Source organism: Myotis nattereri, assembly GCF_964212035.1.
Source record: "Myotis nattereri genome assembly, chromosome: 16".
Taxonomy (NCBI): domain Eukaryota; kingdom Metazoa; phylum Chordata; class Mammalia; order Chiroptera; family Vespertilionidae; genus Myotis; species Myotis nattereri.
This window is the reverse complement of record NC_138091.1, coordinates 29877473-29901257: the sequence shown is the minus strand read 5'-3', so window position 1 is coordinate 29901257 and position 23785 is coordinate 29877473. Positions and strand designations below refer to the sequence as shown.

General features: G+C 44.3%; 1 protein-coding gene across 2 annotated transcripts in view; it reads right to left on the bottom strand.

The window, feature by feature from the left end:
• TOM1L1 (target of myb1 like 1 membrane trafficking protein) overlaps positions 1–3376 on the bottom strand; it is a 39413-nt gene extending 36037 nt beyond the window's left edge. For both annotated transcript variants that reach the window (XM_081109609.1, XM_081109610.1), the window contains exons 1-2: positions 3226–3376; positions 661–745 (exon numbers count right to left, since the gene is read on the bottom strand). In XM_081109609.1, the coding sequence (XP_080965735.1) occupies positions 661–745; positions 3226–3283 (143 nt within the window). In that variant the 5' untranslated portion in view covers positions 3284–3376. The remainder of the gene's footprint in view (positions 1–660; positions 746–3225) is intronic.
• Between the last annotated feature and the right edge of the window lie 20409 nt (positions 3377–23785).

The following is a 23785-nucleotide window of genomic DNA, read 5'->3' as shown; positions in this document are numbered from 1 at the left end:
TCATAGCAATCTGTAATTCAGGCTAAATTCCCAAAATAGCTGGTCTTCTTAATTTTTTCCACAACTTCAATTCTCTCACGTTTCAAAGTGTAACAAAAGATAGTACGTCATTTGAAAAGACAGCATGAACATGGGCAGGCTGGCCTTCGGAGAAAAAAAAAATCCATCTTGTGACAGGGAGAGGAGGAAAAGACTGCTAGATTGTTTCCTGGTTACAATAATGACAATTGCCCGGGGACAGGTCACCCCAGGAGGCCACTAGCTTCTTGACAACATTTTTCAGTTATAGTAACATAAAATATCGGTAATCAGAGCAGGAGCAAGTCCTAAAGAAGAAAACAATCTCTCTTTTTTAAAAAAATAATTATTTTTCTTAAAGAACAAGGAATTTGAACCAAAATTTGAAACTATTAAGGAAAGGGTGAAGAGGAGAAAAATGATAATGGATCCTCAGACACTGCACATGTTGAAACAAGCAGCTCTCCTAATATTTCAACCTGACCTGTCATCAAAAGGCAGTGGGCACCACCTCAGGGGGGTGGGGGGTTGAAAACACTCTTTCCACAAGAAAAGCAAAAGAGTTTGCAAGAGGAAACACACTGTCGCTCTGATGCCCCTTGGCAGAGGCAGAGGCAGAGGCGGGAGCCACACTGTACTCACCCATCGCTGGCGGTGTTGATTATGTCACAAATGTGCAAGAACTGGCCCCAGTCTTCGGTCTGCACGCCCGCAAACGTAGCCTTTTCTGCAAAGAAAACACGGTTGTGTTGACTCTGAGCTACAAGAGAATAAAAAATGGCTGGTCTTCCTGAATTCATCTGCCTGGGGTTTGTTAGCAAGTACCATTATGGTTACATTGCCAAAGGGCAAAGAGATTTTTTTCTTTTTCTGAGCAATCCCCAGTAATTGAGGAATCAATCAGAACTCAAGTTCAGAGTGCTGCTGTAGCCACAGTAATGAGTGACCTATTAATACAGGCGGCAGGCACAACGCCTGGCTGCCAGGCAAGGCCAGGACGGCGAAATCTCCGTCTGCCTGCCTGCTTTTCAGAGGACACCTCCCCAGCAGCCACCCAGAAGGAGAAGTGCCTAGAGCTAAGTATTTTAGCTTATGTAACTCCATTTAACCCCCTCTGAGAGAGGATGAAGCAGAAGTTCAGAGACGTTAAGAAAAGTACAGAAGGCTACCCAGCCAGTACAACTAGTGTTCAGATCAAAGCTGTCTGATGCCACTTTTTGTTTCTTAAAATCATTCATTCACCTGGAGGAGGAGCTGTCAAGAAAAAGAGATCAGCGGCTCATTGTTTGAGCCTCAACCTATAAACCAGGAGGTGACAGTTCCATTCTTGGTTGGGGCACATGCCCAGGTTGCAGGATCCATCCCCCATGGGGGACGGGGGCAGGGTGCAGGAGACAGCCAATCAGTGATTCTTTCTCATGATTATTGTTTCTCTCTCTCTCTCCCTCTCCCTTCCTCTCTGAAATCAAGAAAAACATATTTAAAAAAAAGAAAAAGAGATCAGAACGACTAAAATTGTCTGCGACCTTTAGCAGTAGAGCAAGGTCACCCCTAGTACTTGTACTATCCAAAGTTGTGCCAGGCCTACTTAAACATTCAGGTATTTTTCCCTCTCCAGACATCCTCCTTACGAATACAAAATGCTGTCTGGGAAGGGTAATGGGAAAACTCAACCCCAGAGCTTAACATCTTTCCTACAAGAAAGGAGAGAATCCCTCAGCATGAAAATACCAGGTCGCAGAGGGAATGAAGAGAAAATGAAAAAGGATAACAGAGAGGAAGAAAGCATACAGGTTTGGCTGGGAATCTGCTTCTTGGGAAAAAGAACTCCTTAAATTTGGCATTCAGTGGACAAACCTGACCAATCTTGCCTTGTCTAGGCACATGCTATCATCATTCCTTCTGCCAGACTCCTTGCTCCTCATTCCAAGCTCTGTCTCCAAACTTCCTGGAAAACTCCTATTCACCCTTCAAAAGCCATGGCACAGTTAATTTCTCCCTTTTCCTACGTTTTGGGTGTTTTACATTTTTCTTGTATTTGTAAAGGTACCTACATTACAGCTACTACAAAACTGTGTCCATCTTCTCTACAAAAGTGTGCATTCCCTGAGGGTTGAGACCAGCTCTTGCCTTTGCCAAGCAGGTCCAAGCAGTCGGTAAGCATTTGCATCATTAAAATAACAGGTTTGTGAAGATGCAATCTGAATCCACTTCTGCTCTGAATCCATTTCTGCTCAGAGTTTATTTCCTATCCAATAGGGGTATATAGCCGGCAACAATTTAGAAATCATTTCCTCCTTTATAAAGACGTGGGAACTAAAGATCCGTGGGAACTAAGGATCCGGTTAAGGGGTGTGTTCCATGTCACACAGCAGCTAATGAAGCTGCAGCCCACATTCCCCAGATCAGATCGGAGCATCCTCACCTCACTAAGTTCCTGAGAGCATCATGTTTTGCTTGGCATCATAGGCACCGATGCCACACCTGCTTCCCAACGGAGGCATCAGGGAGAGGAGGGAGAAGGGAGCTGGGGCTGGCAGAAGTCAGTCACTGGCTCCTGCGGACAGTATTCAGATACAGCCACAGGGGACAGGAGCTAGGCAGATACCTGCTGGGCCCTGGTGCCTTGAGAGGCCTCTGGTGCCTCCAGATGGCTCCAGCGCTCCCCACTTCCTGCACTCCAGGTCTGAGCATTTGCAATCTCTTTGTTTACTGGGAAAAGGACCTCAGGTTGTCAGGGCTTGGCGCCAGGGAGAACAGGTTTGAAGAGACCTGCCTCCCAGGGAGGTTACATCGCTTCACCTCCTTGACCCCTCTCCTCTGCCTTCCTCTGCAAAACGGTCAGAAGAATACCGTGCCCTCGCCAGAACGCCCTTTAGGACTAACCCTGGCAGAGAAGTTTAAGTCCTGTCCTTGGAGAGGCCCAGACACTCCACACCTGAGACCCACGTGGGGCTCACCTGTTCGGTCTCCTCCCCAGAAGGCGTGCACGGGGGTGGGGGTGGGTTCTAGAAAGAGTCAGCCATACAGAAATGCCTCCAAGGGGACGGGTGGGATGCGAGTGCCCCGGGAAATCGCAGGGGGTGGGGAAGGATTTCCTCCAACTTGGACCAACTCTGTCCTCCGCAGGCCTAGAAGGGAGTCAAACGGAAAGGGACCCCCGATCCCCACAGCCTTCCCCGGGCGTCTGCCCCCGCGCCCCTTTACCTATAAGGTGGCCCACGGAGGTCGCAAACGGATCCCGGTGACTCTTTCCAAACGCCATGGTAGCCCGACCGAGCGGGGCCCAGGAAAGGCGCCTCCCCGTTCTCGGGCTCCACCCGCTCGGTGTCCCTGGCTCCTCCTCTCCGCCCGATCGCTTCCCGGGCTCCGGGTGGAGGCTGAGCGTCCAGCCCGGCCGCTGCGGGGCGCCCGGCACCAGGCGAGGAGCGGGGGGCGGGGACGCGAGGGCGGGGCTCCCGGGCGCCGCGCACCTGCTGCGCGCCCCGCGGGACTGGGGAGCGGGCGGCGCTGCGGGTCCAGGTGGGACCGGTGGGCGGCGGCCCCCGCGTGGAGCCCGCGGCAGGGATACGGGGCGCCCGCTCCCGACCCAGGTGGGCTTCTCGCCGGGGGCCCCGGAGCCACAGCCCGGGAATGAGAGATCCCAGCTCGGATCCCGCCGCCTGCTGGGCAAATTGCTGCTTTTTCGCTGCGCCTCTCGCTTTGCTTTGTAGCGAGGGAAATACGGGGTTAAGAACACACATCTCAGGATGGTTATGAGAATTAGGGACGTAAACCGCTTGGGTCTTTGTCTGGCACCCACAAAATACATATTTAACCGCTGAGTAAATAGAGTGACTATAAATATTTACTCCCACCCCCACCCTCGCCCCAGAGATCCTGGAGGGGAGGTGTGTCCCTGGGCCTTTAAAGCTGCAGGTGATGGGTTGGCTTTGAGTTTAGGGGCCTTCCAGGAGCCCACGTCCTTTGTCTCGCTCTTATTTCCTGAGGGACCACAGGGCGCCACCCAGCAAGCTCTCGGTTCCTAACCCTCCCTCCTGGGAGCCCTGTGTTCCAGCCTTGATGAGGGGAGGGCAGGGGAGGGAGAGGGAGGGGAGGAGAGGAGAGGAGAGGGGCTTTCCTGGTGCTCAGGCCTGGAGTGTGTTTGGCCTCAGCAATGTTCTGGAATGTAAACCCTGGTTTAAGTAGTTCAACTCCTTTCCAGCTGCCCCTTCAGAAGGGGAATTTATTTCCTTTTCCTGTGCATTCAATAACTTCTGATTCCCTGATGTTAATTTCCAGCGAGGCCAGAGCCTGCTAGGGAGTGGGGTATCTCTAGGTGATGGCAATAAGCCACTGGATGGGACCCCCCCCCCCCCCCCCCGCTCCCCGCCCCCGTTTCCCCCACCCCCCACCTCAGCCTTTAGCTAGCTCTTGCTTCCTGATGTCAGCTTGGGCCAAGTTCTACTAGCCTTTCCTTGGCCCTGGGAATGAGGACAAGAGAGATCCAAGTGTGCTTGGCCGACTTAGGTCCTTCGTCTTATATATTTTAAAATAAAAGTCAAAATCAATTGCCATATGCACCAAGGGGCTAACTTTTTCTTTTCTTTCTAATTCTTTTATTTCTCATTTTTCTTGTTCTAAGTGAGCTAATACCTGGGATTCTAAAATCTCGAATAAAACATTTTTTTTGTTGTGATGGTTTTTCTCTTAATAGGATTGGTCCTACCTGTAGCTGATATTCTCTCCACCTGCTTACCCTGGGTGAGTAGCTAATTCAGATGGTGTTATTTTACGGATTAGGAAACCCACAGTAAATACTTATTTACACAGTCACCTTGCTAGTGAAGGAGTGTCTGATTCCAGAAGCTGTGACTTTGACCTTTAAACTGCATTTCTCATGGGGAGAGCCCTAGATAGTAGGCGGCACCCTTGACTACTTCACACTTTTAAATAAGTGGGTTCCAGGGCATGTGCCAGAGAATGAGGTGGCTGAACATGGCAAATACCCACCATGTCTAGAAGACAAAGTTGACCCATCACCAAGCTCTCTGCAGCGAAGAGTCATTTTTATCCTCTCATTTAATTCTGCTCTCACCACTGAATTTCTTCAATTGTCAGATCTGGGCATGACCTTAGAAATCAAAATTTCTAACTCCATCATTTTATAGATGAAAAAAAAAATGACAGCCAGAGAAAGCCATTCAGTTCCAGGCTAGAAGAATGCAACATAATAGTTTAACCCTGAGTCCCAAACTCTTTCGCCCAAAGGCAACTCCTCTCTATTTTAATACTTGAATGTGTTTCTCCAACCTTCCCCATAGTATTTTCTTTGGCCCTCTCTTAATCCGTCTCATTTTTCAATGGTTCCAGTTCCAAATACCACCCTCTCTGTCTCCCCCAGGTATCCCACTCTGGAAACTAATTTCCATATCCATGTGATCATCAAATCCAACAGTCATTTCTCAGCCTCACTTTGCCCTCTCTGTAGTATATTATGCCCCTCCCATTAGCCATTCTTTCCTCCATCACCTTTCAGGGTACTTTATCCTACATTCCCATTTCCTCCCTGGCCTGCTAAACCTAAGTAAGCTACTCCACAGTTCTCAAGTCTATCTTTTCCTCTTTCTCCAATTCCCTCAGAGTTCCTTCTTCTTGTCCCTTCTCTATGAAGTCTTTTCCTGCCACTCCCAAGAGAATTGAGCCCTCCTCTCTTGTTTTACATACAGATCTCTGTCTTAGAGCTCACAACACTTTATATTACTTCTTTGTTTAGAAGACTGTTGGACTTGATATCCAGACACTTAATAAGCCTTAAAGGATGTTTATTGAATGAATGAATGAATGAATGAATGGCTCTCCAAAACATTGAGATGCTCTATCCTTTCTGAGATCCAGTTTTTAATTCCCTCCTAGATGCCTTATTGGAACCCTGACCTCTATATAGCTAGAGTTACTATATTCATCACCTCCCTCCACCATCTCAATATCCTACCTAACTTTCTTGTTTTGACCAATAAGGTTATTGATGTACTAGAGGCCCTGTGCACGGATTCATGCACTGGTGGGGGTTTGGCCTGCAGGGATTGGTCTGTTGCAGGAGCAGCTGCTCATCCTGGTCAGCTGAGCGACGCTCCCACTGTGGGAGCACACTGACCACCAGGGGCAGCTCCTGCATTGGGCGTCTGCCCCCTGGTGGTCAGGGCGGGTCATAGTGATTGGTTGAGTAGTTGTTTTGGTTGTTCCGCTGTTTGGTCGCTGGGCTTTTGTTATATAGGATTGGAATCACATGGGTTGCTGTAAAAAATACTGATCCCTGGATCACATCTTCAAAGATTCTGATTAAAGGAGCCTGGGCTGCATGAAGAGCATCAAGATTTGGTACCATAGTTTGCCAAAGAAAAAATCTTGTTGTTATCCCCAAGTCTTTTCTTTCAGTCAGTTTTGGATTCTCCTGTGTTCTTTTTCTCTCTGTCTCCTTGCCCTTTTCCCTCTGTGGACACTGCTCATTCCAGCAGTTCTTAAATATCATAAGCCTTAATACTGCCAAAGGGTGAAATTGGACTAAAGCTTGAGTTCTCTGGAACATAATTAAGACCCTAAATCTAAAGATATATTATCTTTAAAACTGACCCTCTTTTTAAAAAAATCCTCAACTGAGGATATTTTTTCCATTGATTTTTTAAAAAGAGTAGGGGAAAGAAGGAGAGCGAAGGGGAGAGAGAGAGAGACATCGAGGTACAAGAGACACACCAATTGGTTGCCTCCAGCACGCAGCCTGACTGGGCCAGGAATCGAACCCACTACCCTTCAGTTGCAAGGGGAATGCTCTAACCACTGAGCAACTGACCAGGACATAAAACTGACCCTCTTTTACACAATAATTTTACCCATTATTTTTGAAAGCCATGATGTACAAAGATATATGTTGACTTTATTTCCAGTTATTTTTTAATATATTAAATCTTGGCTATCCCCGATTCTGGAAATTGTGAGCTCAGCCTTCCCTCTCTTTTTGCTCTTGGGATCACCTCTATCAGGTTCACACGAGAGCTCCTCCTCTCTCCCCTACTCCCACCCAAAGGACTGTTTGGTTCCATTTCTATAGGCTTGCACTAAACTCAGAGACCCACGATGAGAGAGGACAAGGCACAGTACTAGTAGGCACTATACAGAGTGCTTTGGCTATAAACTAAGAATATTTACCTCCCTCTCCTTTAAATATATTTTTATTGATTTCAGAGAGGGAGGGAAAGGGGGAGCTAGAAACATCAATGATGAGAGGGAATCATTGATTGGCTGCCTCCTGCACGTCCCCTACTGGGGACCAAGCCCGCAACCCTGGCATGTGCCCTTAACCGGAATCAAACCCAGGATCCTTGAGTCCACAGGCCAACGCTCTATACACTGAGCCAAACCAGCTGGGACATTATTCCCCTCTTAATCCCTGACTTGCCTTAAAGTCACTCAGAACTGGGAGATGGGTTTGAGTTTGTTTGCCTCATTCTGAAGTTTAAGACCCTTTTCCATTTTCATCTTGCTGCACCCCACACAAGGATCTTGTCCCTGGTGAGGCGTGCCTGCAGCCTCTAGCCTGCCCTCCCCATCCAGCTGTGCCAAAGGAGGAGACCACTGAACCCTGAGTCAGACCTGGGAGACAGACACACCTGTGGGTGGAGCCGGAAAATGCTAATGGACATGCCTCCAGGTTAGAGAATGTAGCTCTGCTGTGCCAGTGCAAAGGCCTGGAAACCTGAAGGACAAGGGAACCTGCCCTGCGCTTACAAGAGTCAAGCGCCGGCCCAGCAAGGAGGAGGAGGAGGCTGAGACCATGTAAACCAGACCCCAGTAGTAACTCGGAGCCACACAACTTGCCGTCCCGTGTGAGCTCCTTTGGTGCCCTGAGCCTTTTACTTGGTCTTGAAAAACTTCTTCCCTAGATTTCTCTCCTGAGGGTGGAGGGGGTCAAGAATCTTGGAGCTGGTAACAGATTGACTTTAAACATTTACCCTCCCTCCAATATTGAACTTTAAACCATGCAAATGCTTTCATTACCTGCCCTCAACATGAAGTTCCATAAAGAACGAAAGGGCCTTTGTTGGCTAAATTTGTCATCTCCAAGGATTCCTATGAAGCTTAAAGCCAACTTTTCATCTGGAAAATAAACTAAGGAAACCAATGTGTTAATTAACCAAAGTCCAGTGGCTTTCTGTAGGTTTCATGGCCTCACCAGTTCACACTTACCTCTGGGGATTTGTCATTTAATTCCTGGTGTCCCTTTAGAAATCTGGTTCAGATTTGCAAATCAGAATATCTGAGTTCAAACCCCAGCTCTACGGTGATACCAAGAATTCCAACTTCATAGAACTGTTTTTGAAAAATAATGAGATGTATGTATAGCACTTAGAATGGTGCCCGGTATAATCAAGCTCAGTAAATATTAACTAATTATAATTTTCTCCTTTCAGCCTACCAGGTGGCTGGAATTTCTACTATTAGAAAACAGTCTTTGAGGCTTGGCAATATTTCCCTAAAAGCCACGATATAAATGTGCAGGTGTTACCTTGTGGTAAAAGAAGGTCCTATTAGCATGAATAGAGTTATACCTGCCACACATTTAGTTTCTATTAGCAGCGTGGGAGGCAGTTAGACAGACAAAAGCAGAGCAAGGACGATGGGCCAGGTACAGATGGTCACCAGGGCGAAAGCCCCGGGTACCTAGCAACGGGCACAACTGGGAACACAAGGACCTGGCCCCCAGGGTAACCTTTTCTCCCCGAGCACATCACAGGCCATTTGTTTAGACCCTCTGACCTTTCATATCGCTGTGCAGTTTGGACCTTCCCATGACCTTCCTTCCCCTGACACGTTGCTAGTCATATGGGTTAGACGCCCCCCTGAGAGGGAGGAAGAACAAGGGGGCGGGGGCAGAGAATAGACCTTAAGCCTTAAGCCCCTGAGACAGTGAGGTTCCGTCCTGCATCAGACACATCTGAGCCTCAGTGGTGTTTCAGCTCCAGCCCCAGAAAAAGCAGCAAAACCAGATACGCGGATATCAGGACCAGCTGCAATGACTAAGGATCCCTTCCCTGGCGCCCACCAGTCAGTAGGGACCGCAACTCTGAAAGGACACACTTGGAAAGATGATGAATATTCTACTGGGATCCTCCCCTGAGACCTCCAGATGAGTACCCGCAAGTGTGGTATCTATGGGGCAACCCTCACCTCTCCCCCCCCACTCCCCTCTGGTGAGTTTTCCTTGCCTCTAGGCCCTAGATTCTAGACCAGTGGTTGGCAAACTGTGGCCCCTTGAGTGTGGCTCTTCCACAAAATACCACGTGCGGGCGCGCGCGTACAGTGCGAGTGAAACCTCGTGGCCACACTCAAGGGGCCAAAGAGCCGCATGTGGCTCTCGAGACGCAGTTTGCCGACCACTGTCCTAAGCTCCAGGGGCCCTTCTTTTCCTTTGTAACTGGTTTCCGGCGCCCACATATTCTAGGGCTCACTTCTACCTCTGATTTTCTGAATAAATTTTCTTTTATAATTCTGAGTCTTGGCTCTGAATCCTTTCTTAGCCAGAACTCAAATACCAAGATTGCTGACCCAAGGTCTGGTCTGACTCTACTGGTCTAACACCTGCTGCCATTTTGCCACCAACAGCAGTTTATGAATAATGTGTGATTTGTTGAGCAACTTACTTGAAAAGAGGTCTTGTAGGAATGGGGCTCTGAGAGAGCTGGCATTTGGGCTGGAGTGGGGAAGGGCCTGCCCCAAGGGTGGCTATTACAGGAGAGGATTGGAATCAGGAGTGGGCCGCAAGGGAAACAGAGACATTTACTTTAGATGTCACACTTGGTTCTGTGGGGCTAAAAAGAGTACTTTTTTTTTTTTTAATTTACTATCTTACTTTTTTTTAAAATATATTTTATTGATTTTTTTACACAGAGGAAGGGAGAGAGATAGAGAGTTAGAAATATTGATGAGAGAGAAACATCGATTAGCTGCCTCCTGCACATCTCCTACTGGGGATGTGCCCGCAACCCAGGTACATGCCCTTGACCAGAATCGAACCCGGGACCTTTCAGTCCGCAGGCCGACACTCTATCCACTGAGCCAAACCGGTTTTGGCTAAAAAGAGTACTTTTTGCCCTCGCTAGTTTGGCTCAGTGGATAGAGTGTCGGCCTGCAGACCAAAGGGTTCCAGGTTTGATTCCAGTCAAAGGCACATGCCTGGGTTGTGGGCTCGGTCAAACGTGCAGAAGGCAGCCAATCAATGATTGCCTCTCATCATTGATGTTTCTATCTCTCTCTTCCTCTCCCTTTCTCTCTGAAATCAATAATATATATATATATATATATATATATATATATATATATATATATTTAAAAAGAGTACTTTTCCTCCCACTTTCTAAATTCTTCTAGCTGGACTAGTAATCAAATGAACAGAGACAGATTAACAGGAGAAAAATGTACAGTTTGTTATACGAATGCAAATTAGGGAGCGTCATAAGATGGAGACCCAGAACTGTTGTATGTGGTGGGAAGGGTACTGGGTGTTAGACCCATGGGGTCAGACTGGACTTGGGTTCAGCATCCTCAGTACTTGGGCTCTGGGTAGCAAAGAATTCAGAGCCAAGACCCAAACTATAAGAGAACATTTATTTGGTAAATCACAGAAGTAGACGAAGTAAGTCCTAGAAGAAAGGGGCGTAGGAAACAAATTATAGAGGAAAAGGAAGGGCCCTTGGAGCTCGGGAGTGAGAAAGCTAATGATAACAAGGCAGGGGGAAGGGAAAGGGGGGAAGGAGGGCGTGCTCCTGGGAAGGAGAAAGCTCTGGGTCCTCCATCCTAAGGACTTTTAGGGTGGAGATTTTAGGGGAGGCCCCAGGAGAAGATCTTAATAGACTATTCAGCAGCTTTTCAAGTGTGTCCTTCACTGATTGATTGGTTGGTGCTAGGGCAGGGGCTCATTATTCAATGCAACTGGACTTCTTGTGTATGGAGAAGAGAAAGTATTTTATTTTATACAGGTGATATTTTTTTAACCATGAGAGGGCAGCCTTGATTAACTTATCATATTCTCCCAGCGGCCTGGCTGGGCAGCCACACTCAGGCAGGGGAGGAAGGCTCCAGAAACCCCAGTCAGCTGTGTCTTCAGGTGTTTAACTGCTAAGGGTTAGCTGCTCTGCAGGGAAGCACATTGATGGCTGCTTGCTGTTTCCTCCTAGGGCAGTGAAGACGAACCTTTTGAGCTCAGCGTGTCAGCATTTTGAAAAACCCTAACTTAACTCTGGTGCCGTGTCACATACAGAAATTTTTTGATATTTGCAACCATAGTAAAACAAAAGACTTATATTTTTGATATTTATTTTATATATTTAAATGCCATTTAACAAAGAAAAATCAACCAAAAACATGAGTTCGCGTCTCACCTCTGACACGCGTTGTCCTAGGTTCGCCATCACTGTCCTAGGGTCTCACATTGACAGTGAAACTTGGTATCCCAGTAACACCTGGTATTCTTTATTTAGCAGGCAGGTGAGGGGTTTAGGGGAGGTGGTTGTTTAAAAGGATAGACATGCTTCAGGATTTAGGTGGCCGCAGGTGCGGATGGATATTAATAAAAGTCAGGTCTGGGATTTGAGCCTCTGGATGACAAATATATACTCATAGTTGCGCAAACTTTGAAATAGAGCTAGAGGCTGCCTGGAGAGGCTACGCCATGAAGAATGGTATGGGCCTGAAAGTGGGTATTAGCAGAGGATGTGTGTCATGATCAATGAGCGTAGATGGTTAGTGAAAGAGAGAGGATCAAGCCTTATATTTTATATCCTTATTCGATCATTTACTCCTTCCTTCCTTCACGTATCACACGCTATTGAATTTGATCAGACAGAAGCACAATGTGAACGCGGCTGGCGAGATAAACTATGTAGTAAATGATCACTGCAGTCCAGTCTAAGTGGTGAATAAGTGGGTGCACATAGGATCATGGGAGCTCGGCGTGGGAACTAACTTTGCGTGGAGGGTGGGTGTCGGCCAAGATTAAAGGTCTGGGCAGCATAGGGTTAGAGCCAGGCTTGCTGCACAGGTAGGGCTGAGCACAAACCACCCAATGGTCAGGAGGGGAAGCTCCTCTGTGTCAGCTTTGCAAACTGAGCTATGAGAACATATGCCAGCCTTCACTTGCTCATTTTACAAATCCATAATGGGACCCCCACTAGGCCAGTCACTGTGCTCGGAATCAGTGGTATGTGAAGGAGGTAAAATCCAATCTCTGCACTCCACGTGCTCACAGTCAAGGAAGGAGGAACTTATAACTTGGTGGGCAAAGTTAATTTCTCTGTGCAGATGGGTAGAAAATCCACTTTGCATCACACCCATGAATCGAGTGATCACAGTTTTCCCTCGCTGGCTTCTTATCCAAAAACAAAACAGGATCAGGCTGAGCTTCGGAATGACAAGGATGGAAGTGGTAGAAACCATAGTGTTTCCTATCCGTCTCAGCCCCACTTTACAAGGTGAATGCCCAGCCATGTTCCTTACAAACACACAGCAAACACAGTAACGTTAGTTCCATTTCAGAGCTAAATAGAAATGCTTTTCAGATCACCTAATGTTTTGTATTTATATGAGAGCTTCCCAACAGGCTTGGAGGTACATTCTAATTCATGGAGAAAAAATAGTTACTAAAGAGATAGTATGGGATAAATATTACTTTTAGCTCAGCAGTTCTCAACCTGTGGGTCGCGACCCCTTGGGGGTCGAACGACCCTTTCACAGGGGTCGCCTAAGACCATCAGAAAACACATATATAATTACATATTGTTTTTGTGATTAATCACTATGCTTTAATTATGTTCAATTTGTAACAATGAAATTGGGGGTCACCACAACATGAGGAACTGTATTAAAGGGTCGCGGCATTAGGAAGGTTGAGAACCACTGTTTTAGGTGAACTAATTTATATATTATTCACAACAAGATAATCTATATACATTTGATTGTATGCATATTTTTTTCAGAAGACCCAAGGACTTCTTTGGAGTCTCCCTGAGGCCGTTAGCCTCACAATACCTGCTCTAGTCCTGGGCCCTTTCTAAGAAAACTGCTTACAGCCCCTTACAGAGCACTTCCTTGCTCTGAACACTTGACCTTGTTCTAAATCAGGTATTAACAGACAATTTCCAGAAAAGGCCATAAAGTATATATTTTAGGCTTGCAGGCAACTACTCAACTCTGCCTGCCCTTGTAGTGTGAGAGCAGCCAGAGACAATACATAGCTGAACTGAAATACAAAAAACCAGATGGCAGGCCAGATTTGGCCTATGGGCCATACTTTGCCTGTCCCTGTTCTAAATAATTTGATTCCACCCTTGGAGCTAATTGGACTAAGAGAGGGCACCTGAAGAAAGGGCAGAAAATCTATTAGTGTCGGGGTACTGAGCAGACTTGGAAGAGTCCTGGTATGAGACCTTTGCACCAATCAGTGTTTCTAGATAGATAGATCATAAATAGACAGATGATAGATGATAGAGAGATAATAAATAGATGATAGCTTAGACTGAATTGCAATGATCATTTATAAGACATATTCTCTCCCTAGCTGAGTTGACATTGTGCCTCTGTCTGACAATTCAATAATGTGTGGTAAGTGAAGGGATGAATAGTTGGGATCAATTGCAGCATGAATTAAGAGTAGTCAAAAACGTATCAGTAAACTAAAGGCAAAAGGCAAAAACAGTATCCAAATAGAGGGTGGGGTAGTTGCCTAATGATGTCAATAGTAGAGAACCTGAGGTTATCATTGCTGGAAGTTGTCAAACCTTAGGAATTTCTAACACCACATTGGGTCTTGGGAATTAGTGTCCTGAAAAAAAAAAATCTTACGGTTTTAAGACTATATTCCAGCTTCAGTCTAGCCATTGGTGGGTTTGGGGGGATTTCTATTGTGGTAATTTCCCCGTGTAGCCTCACAGCTGATTTCCCTTTGTTAGAAGTAACCTCCATGAATCTCTATTTCCGATAACTTTACAAAACCTAGCACACACTTTCCTACGCCTATTAAGTTGGGAACAAAGAGTTGTACATCAAATATTTATCACTAAATAGTGGCTATGTTAGATTTCTCTCCTACTTACTCATTTCATACTTTTTGTCTAGTCTTTGAATGGATTGAGCAAGTCTAAGTAAAACATCCCTTGGAAATGCACAGAGATTTTCTCTGGGGGGGCCTTTGACGAGGAATAAGCGGGGAAGTGTATTCCCTCCAGGCGCCGAGATGCTGCTCGGTGAGGCGTTAGGGCTCCATATGGTGGAAACTGCTCCACGACAAGTCGGGTTTATTCCAGTTGTTGCTCCTGTTGAGGATCTTGGGCAAACCTTTTCCTATTTCTCACCTGAGTGCAGCGAGGGATTTGGGGCTGCCTGGGAACAGGTTTAAAGGAAGGTTACATTATTAATCAATACACGTGTATGTCCAGTTACCCCTGGTCAGAGATGAGTCCTCCTATTGCTCTCAACGGTCCCTGGGATTTAATTCAACCTTTGTCATCTCTGACAGTGTTTTACAGTCCCCTTCTCTGGCTGCCAATCTTATATAACAGACTTCAGAGTACATTTTTGTCCTTTTCTTCCACACTATGGGAAAGGAGGCACCATTTTGCAGTTATTCGGGGGTAGAATATTTTATTTTTTGAAGAGGTGAATTCTTGGATTTGTTAATAGATCTTTCACAGCTATGCTGAAGGATATTTTATATCTCTGACTCATTCTTATTATATAATGAAAATATTAAGCCAATCACCAAACATTGCATCACACATAGCACCCTGCTTTTGGGGACTGTTTCTTATAGATCTGAGAGTATATTGAAGTTATTAATATGAGTCCCTGAGCTATCCTTGCTTGAGACCGGGAACAACAGACACCATTGTTATTATTATTTTGTCAGGGATCAAACCACACTAATAACATACCTAAGATTTGCAGACTTGCCATGCACTAGACACCAGGGCACAGAATATTGATAATTTACTCAAGGACTCACAGTGAGTAGAAGATACATTTGATTCCAGAGGATGTAACCATTGCACCAGCCAGCTTTCCCAGCATCATGCTCATGAGCTCAGGCTCCAGAAAATTTAAAAAGAACACCCAATGCACTGGGTGTGAGGACCTGGAGAAGAAAGCCTTGGTGTGACCAATGAGATATTTGATCCCTCTAAATTTCCTTCTTTTTTCTTTTTTTCTGTAAGCAGGAGAAATAGATTATCTATATAATCTATTTATATAGATAAACTGTCCATGCATCCGACCATCAGACTGACCCACTGACGAACCAGCCGGTACATATGACGTGCACTGGCAATTTAAAAATAAATGTTGACTCGTGCATATGTGATACATATAAAGCTCTCACTGGTGCCAATCACACGTGTGTGTTTTGATCTGTCATTGTTGATCGTGAATTTGGTTGACACTTCTATTATAGAGGTAGGGTAAATAGCAATATTAAAATATTTCTTCTAATTAATTTCCTTTCAATGTGCACAAATTTGTGCACCGGGCCACTAGTATTCTAAATAAGAAGCCAGACAGTCAATGCAATGTATTGATACCCACTATGTGGCAGCCTTCTATTAGGCATTTGCACAATGAGGTTGCAGATCAGAAAAAGGCAGGTCATGGACCAGCTGGTGCCAAGGTGGGCAGAGGCCTGCGGTTCTCCCTTGGTTTACATGAAGCTGGTCTTTTCTTTAAAGAAAGCTATGTTCCATGCTGCCTCCATGGCTGTTTCCTGCCCGAATTAATTTTTGAGCTCTCTGTTGGATTTTAATTACAGGCCTATTAATTCATGGGGAGAATTGACAGATGCAGTAGGTTGGTCGTAGCAAATTAATAGGCAGGTGTTGGGTAGACAGTCCTGAAGACTGTTCAGTGATTGACTCAGACCAGTTGCTACTTGGAAGCAAGGAGCACAACCCGGGATATCATTAGTTACCTCAATTTAGTTACCTGGCACTTTTATTTTTATTATTTTAAATATATATTTTTATTGATTTCATAGAGGAAGGAAGAGGGAGAGAAAGGTAGAAACATCAATGATGAGAGAAAATCATTGATTAGCTGCCTCCTGCATGCCCCCTACTGGCGATACATCCCACAACCTGGGCATGTGCCCTGACCGGGAATTGAACCGTGACCTCCTGAGCCATGCAGGCCTGACTACCTAGCACCTTTAGAAAGAAGGAAATTGAGGCAGATCACAGTTTGGGCTTATGCTTTCTATTGGAGTGAGGAAGGTGAGTTGGGGGTGCTTTGAGAAGGAATGGGAATGATACTGGGCTGGGTCACCTGGAAAGAATTGATTCAAGTCTTGAGATGATATAATATGATGGACAACCAGGGAGTAAACACTTTATTTTTAGCAGGATTTGTCCTCAAACCTCAATATAAAACTCTAGAAAGACTGACACTAAAGAGTGTTCCCTTTTTGGCTTAGTTAATAGTCTAGAAATGTGGTTGGCAAACTGCGGCTCGTGAGCCACATGCGGCTCTTTGGCCCCTTGAGTGTGGCTCTTCCACAAAATACTACGTGTGGGCGCGCACGTACAGTGCGATTGAAACTTCGTGGCCCATGCGCAGAAGTCGATATTTTGTGGAAGAGCCACACTCAAGGGGCCAAAGAGCCGCATGTGGCTCACGAGCCGCAGTTTGCTGACCACTGGTCTAGAACCAAAGCTGGAAAAATGGCCAAATTTTTCCCCCTGAGATTTGCTTCCAATTTTGTCCCATTGTTGGGAGAAAAAACTAGGCCAAGAGAGCTATAATGAAAAAAAATCTCTTTGCCCTGATGCAAAGATGCCCCTCACTGCCCTGGCTTTGTCTGAGTCTAGCTCTAGGTGAAGGGGACATCAGAAAAAACATCTGGTAAACTCCTGCCATTTAAGTGCAGTCCTGGCTGTACTGCGTGACAGATAAATCTACAGAAAGGCGAGAAAGACTGTGCTAATAAGGTGACATTTTAATACTTTTTGGAACTCTGCCCCTAGCACAGCCCACAGTCTGTCACCCTGGTCAGCACTCCTGTTCCTTGAAGCCTACACCGCCTTCCTCTAACCCTGTCTCCTCCTTGAGGAGTGAAATGAGGGTGGGGGACAGGGAAGGAGCCTGGTATTGGCTGTCAACACCTCCCTCTACAGGGAAATCAAACTATCCGTGGGAATAAACTGGAATTACATAAAAAGGGATTTAGAACATTCAAGAAGAACTTTCTAATTAGTAAAGGGGTGAGATTGTAGAATAAACAAAGATAATGGAATAACACCTAAAAGGGAAAGATAAACAAACGCAATGGTAGTGATTTTTTTTATATACCCCTTACCTTTTCAGCATAAGTCTTACCAATCTTTTAAGTTCTCCTCAGCAGAATTAGGGATCCCTATGCTTACTTCTAGCATCACTTGCATATTTGCATATTTATTATGATACTATTCACAGGCAGAGATTATAGTCCATTCCGCTATTAAATATTAGTTGCATTATTTAAAGAAATATGGTGTTATTTTTAAAAAGTTTTACCAAAACAACTGTTTAAATGGAACAAAATGGACTATTTTTCCTGGCAATGTTCCCTAATGAGAGTGTTTCTGTAGGAAAGGTATGTAATTATAAACCTCAAATAAGCAGATCCAGCATTTAATTTTCTCAGGTGAAATGGCTCCGTTCTCTTTAACCACCAGCATCCTCATTAGCAGAGCATCTCCTGTACTCTTCTCTTTCTGACTTGTTACATCCATTGTTATTGCAAGATGAAGCTCAGTGTCTCGCAAACATAGTAACTACAATAGGTCAGCAAAAGCATTTTTTTTTTTAACCATACCATGTGAACGACAGAGTTTTCCCTCTCTCCTGGCACTGAGTTCCTGGTCACCCCTTTATACCAGGGATGGAGAATGCCCAGTTTGTGGGCCGTATAAGGCCCTCTAAACCATTTGGTGTGGCCCTGCCAAGGCATTAGGGGTGAGTTAATTAAATGTTTGACCAAATGCAGCAGGCAAGTTTTTAAGTTGATCATTTTGTATGGCCACCGAATGATGTTATAAACACCCAAATGGTGCTTGGCAGAGAAAAGGTTTCCCACTCCTGCTTTCTACTGATACTTGTGCTTGCAATGCAAGTGGTGTTCTCTAATTTGTCAGGCTCATCATAGGCAGCTCATGTGATGGAAACATAAATTGTAAGAGAGCTGCCTGCAGCAGAGTTGTGCCTTCCACAACCGGCTGCACATCAGATTCACCTGGGGATCTTTTCCCCACCGCCGCCTCTTACCTGCACATCTGAGCAACAGAATCAGAATATCTGGGGGTGGGGTCTGGGAACCCACATTTTCAAAAAACTTCCTCCACGATTCAGATGTACAGCTGCATTTGAAAACCCTCTACAAAAGTGCCTCTTGTAGTCTCAATGTTTAGAAATCCTCGGAATAAAAAAATATATTCTTGCCTGGTAGGCGTAGCTCAGAGGTTGAGGGTCAACCTATGAACCAAGAGGTCACAGTTTAATTCTAGTCAGGGCACATGCCTGGGTTGTTGGCTCCATTCCCAGTAGGTGGCATGCAGGAGGCAGCTGATGAATGATTATCTCTCATCATTGATGTTTCTATTTCTCTCTCCCTCTCCTTTCCCCTCTAAAATCAATAAAATCATATATATATACATAGTTGCTCAATAAATCTCATATATATATATATATATATATATATATATATATATATATATATATATATTCTCCTCCCTACCAGTTAGGATTCTTACAAATAATAGTTGCCCAGTTAATAACTATGGAAGGAATCTAATCTTTTATTATATTTATTTATTTGGAGAGGAAATAAAGTAATTGAGGGAGTCTTTAGAAGAAACTCCATGTAATTTTCTCTAATCGGGGAATAAATCTTTCCTAATTTGCACTGTTATACAGGTGGCCAAGCAAGGTTGGCCAAGGATTTGATGAGATGATGGATTAAAGTATCACAACAAAGATTGGCATGCAATAGGTTAATAGGTGCTCAATAATTACATTTTCTTCCTTTTAGATTTCTATTTCTTTCCTATTTCCTTCTCTTTTCCTCTCTTTTCTGTCTCTCTCTCTCTCTCTCTCTCTCTCTCTCTCTCTCTCTCTCTCTCATCTCTCTCTCTCTCCAGATAGCCAACCCTTCCATTTTCCATAAATATATGGATAACACAAGTATAAAGGTACTTAAAAAGTCAGAAATTACATAATAATAGTTATTATTCTTTGGAATGTAACTGATGCTATATATAATATTTCTACTTACACAGCTTTACCCACCAATCTCTTAATTAGTCTCATGCAAACTAGCCCCTCTGTATTAGCAGCTAATTCTTTCCTATACTTCAGTGAAACAGTCCCTATCCTCTGTTTTTCTTGGAGATTAGCATCAGTTCAGACAAAAATCAATTCCTCTTCTCTCTTTGATTCCCAAAGCACTTTGTACCTCTGCGTAGAGTTATCACACACTGGCTTTTATTTTAATTACCTGACTGTGCATTCATTTTTCCATGTCGATTCGTGTTTGCATATCTCCACAGTACTGTACCCATCATAGCTGCTCAATAAATGTTGTTCTGTTCTATGCATTTATTACAATGGGTTTTGGACGGATTGGGGGGCGTTATTTTTTTCTGGCCTGTTTCTCTGCTGTATGGTGAAGCCGTCTGGGGCAGGCACTGTCCCTTCTTGCCTGGAATTTGCAAACCTGCTTCAATCCCAAATGGCCTTTCAATTCCTTCCCATTTCTCTGTCCTCCTTCACAAAATGAGTTATGTTCGCATTCCCCGCTTACCCCCCCCCCCCCCCCCCCGTTCTCTTCTAAAACCAATCTAAGTGGTTTCTTTCCTATCACTGCATGGAAACTTCTCCCATCAAGGTCACCGATGATCTAGGGTGGTTCATTGGCCACTTCTTTGTCTTGTCTTAATGGATCCCTGGGCAGCATTCAAAATAGGTGATGCTCTCTTGTATTGAGATCTTCTGTTCATTTGATTCTATGACCCCATAGTAGGACCTTAGTTTCTTAGGGTCCTACTATGCAGCGGGAGTGTATTGTACTGTGGGAGTATATTGGGTTATTAAGCCAGAAACCTGAGTTGGTTGGTGTGCCAGCTCCAACAATGAGTAGTTGTGAGTCCTTAGGAAAACTACTAACCTCTATGGCCCTCTGTTTCTTCCACTGTGAAATGGGGATAATACTACCTACTCTGACGCCACAGAGTTTCCAAACTGATTGAATGTGATCATTGATATGAAAGTGTTTTACAAACCATAGAGACATCTATAGCTATGATAGTATTGTCAACCTTGAAGAAAGAATGGGATTTATAGAATAAATTGGTCACTAGAAGAATACTTCTGGTGTTTCTGAATGTAACAATTTATAAGCACCAAAAGTTTCATATGTCCCTGATCATTTAGGTTGTATGGATGGGAACCGAATTTGAGGGATAAAAAAACAATTAACAGCAAAATGGGGTTCTTATCCTGAGATGCTTATTTTTAGAACAGTTTGTGATGGGAATGTGGGAGAAGGAAGCTTTGCCCAGGGAGTGAAGGGAAGTTGGTCCTAATGTGACACAGTCACCAACCAATGTATGACGAGTCATTGAAGTCCCTGGTCTTCCCTGAACCTTGATAGTCCCATCTGTACAATGAAGAGTTTGGCCTAAACTCTGCTCTAAAGTGCCTTATGGCTAATAACTCAATACTCCTAATTGAGTAGACAGGGCATGCACATATGAACAGACATAAGAATGCTTACAAAGCAACTTAGCAGCAAGTACACACAAGTGCAGGCAGTATATGTTAAGTATTTGGGTGAGTCAACAGAGAGAGTGACCCCACTTGGGTGGGTCTAGTTAAGAACGCTATTGACATCTTGACGGAAGAGTCCTAGTCAATGAATGTTTACAATAAACAAGTTCCAAAGAAATGTTCATCACATGAGGCTGAGCTGCAGGCATGAAAGTCCTCACAATAGAAAACAGATCAAACAGAATTCTACTTGGTGTCTGCTAATGCCAGGCATTTCCACATCCATGATTTCACTTCATTCCAGAGAGGTTCAGTAACTCACCCAAGGTCACCCTCGGAGCAAGTGGTAGACTGGAGGCTCGAACACAAATCTTTTGATTCTAAGTCCAGCATTCTTGCTGCTGTACCAATAGCACCTACCTTCCACTTGACCTCACCCATTACATGCTAACAGGTTTGACTCTAGACCTGAAAGAAACTAGTCAACCGACTATTATCTGTCTCCCCCAAACCTTTGGCTTGTGTAATGCTTTTACATTTTGAAAAATTAAGTAACATTTCTTGTAATTGCAGCTTCGTTTTTTTTTTTTCTGTCGCTGACATTCTAGGACAGCGGTTCTCCACCTGTGGGTTCCGGCCCCTTTGGCGGTTGAACGACCCTTTCACAGGGGTCGCCTAAGACCATCCTGCATATCAGATATTTACATTACGATTCATAACAGTAGCAACATTACAGTTATGAAGTAGCAACGAAAATAATTTTATGGTTGGGTCACAACATGAGGAGCTGTATTTAAAGGGCCAGAAGGTTGAGAACCACTGTTCTAGGAGCTGGCTGTTGCTGTTTCTACTTCTTCCCTTTGTATAAATGAGGACAAAAAAAATTTAATACACATCTGGCTTGCTTGAGCAGCTTCCTGTCTTTCAATTCCCACCACACCCCACCAATTCTTCCAACGGTAATTACTTTACTGTGAAGCATTCTTCTTAATTTTGAAGATAGAGAATTTCTTTTTGCGGGAGGGGGAGGAAACATCATCACTAAGTTTCTCTCTAATATGATTCTCTCCTCTATCTTGTTAGTCTTTATCCTCCATACGCACTCTGCTTTGGCCACTGGAGGTTTTCCTTGAGTTGCTACTAATAGATTAATGCGCGGTGCTTTATTAAGATGTATGGATGTGTCACCCCAGTGCCATGCTAAGCGTCAGCTGCTCTGGGGGGTGGGGGGGGGTGGCTGCTGCTCTCCCCTGGATATGAGTTCCTCCTTGAGCTCTCCGTGAGAAAATTAAATGGTCAGGCCATTCCTCCAGTGCCTGAAGCATTTTCCCCTGAATTTCCTGCATTTCACCCTTGTGAGTCCTTTATGGGAAATATTCCATACAATGAGATGAAAATACACTGAGAGGGAAGTATATCTATCACGCGCCAGGCCAGACACCCTGTTTCGGAGAGCTGAGAAACAATAATGTGAAGTTATAGTCTTTGTCAGTCAGAGGCAATTGCTGAGTTTCAGATTGCACACAGCGAGCCGGAATCATCTCGCGGATGTCAGCCTTCACGAGCTGCATTTGAGGCAGTTATTCAGTGGGTTCACCCTTGAAAGCCCGATTCTTCTTTCAATAATGCTCATTAGAGAGCGAGGCACAGGCCAGAGTAGCATGTCATAGGCACGCACATTGAAATAATCCGTAAGCTTAAAGCTGGCCCCTTTCACTTAGCATAAAGCTTTTGAGCTTCCTCCTTGCTGTTGCATGTATCAGTAGTTTGTTCTTTATATTGATGGACAACCTCCCACCCTCCCCCAGTTTTTACTAATAAAACTGCTATGTACCTAAAGGGCGCTCTTACTAATTAATATACTTGGTTTATTGTGAGAAAGCAGAAATGTAACCAGTGGAGTCCATTTCAGATACCAGTCTGGTTCAGACATCTATTTTTTATAATCTTTAGAAGAAGTGTTAAGAGGCTTTTTTAAAATTAAGCATCTGGGGCTTTTTAAAGGTGACAAAAAATTAGTAAAATGATTAACTTCAAAGTGTGCAATGGAAAAACCCACATTCAGTTTAATATACATTCTCTTACAGGGGAGGAATTTTGAGGTTCATTAGCTCATGGTTTGATTATTTTTAAAAAATAAAAGGACATTTCATAGTAAATTCAGGTAGCCATTTTGTTTTTATTGTTGAAAAAACAATCATTCTTGGTTTCCTACATGTGACAATTCTATCAGGAATCCAGGTGGTGTAAAAATGCTTTTCTATTACTAAAATTTAAAGGTAAATGAAGTAAGTATTTCATATATATTCTTTCATTAAAGTCAGGTTGATTAAGGTATAATTTGCATGCAGGAAAATTTACCCCTTCTTGGTGTACAGGTCTATGAATTTTGACAGATAAAGGGATGGACAAAAGTAGGATTATAGTTGTTCCAATGGGAAAGTGTATAATTCAAGAATAAACAATAATGCAAGAATAAGCTAGCTGTGTTTCATGTACGCACAACTGTAAAACTACTTTTGCCCTTGTGTAACCACCACCACAGTCAAGATACACAAGTTCCTTTGCCCCCAAAACTTCCTTCTTGTCCCTGGTAGTCAATCTCCCCTTCCCCACCCAAGACTTGATAACTACTGATAGGTTTCTTTTTCATTAGTTTTGCCTTTTGAAAAATGTCATATAAATGGAATCTTACAGAATGTACCTTCTAAAGCTGGCCTCTTTCACTTAGCATAAAGCTTTGGAGCTTCCTCCTTGCTGTGGCATGTATCCGTAGTTTGTTCTTTATATTGCTAAGTAATATTCCATTGTATGGCTATACCACACATTGTTTATTTATTCACAAGGTGATGGACAACTGCTTCCCCTTCCCCTAGTGTTTGGCTATTACTAATAAAGCTGCTATGCACATTCATAAAGAAGTCTGTTTCTCTTGGGTAATTACCTAAAAGTG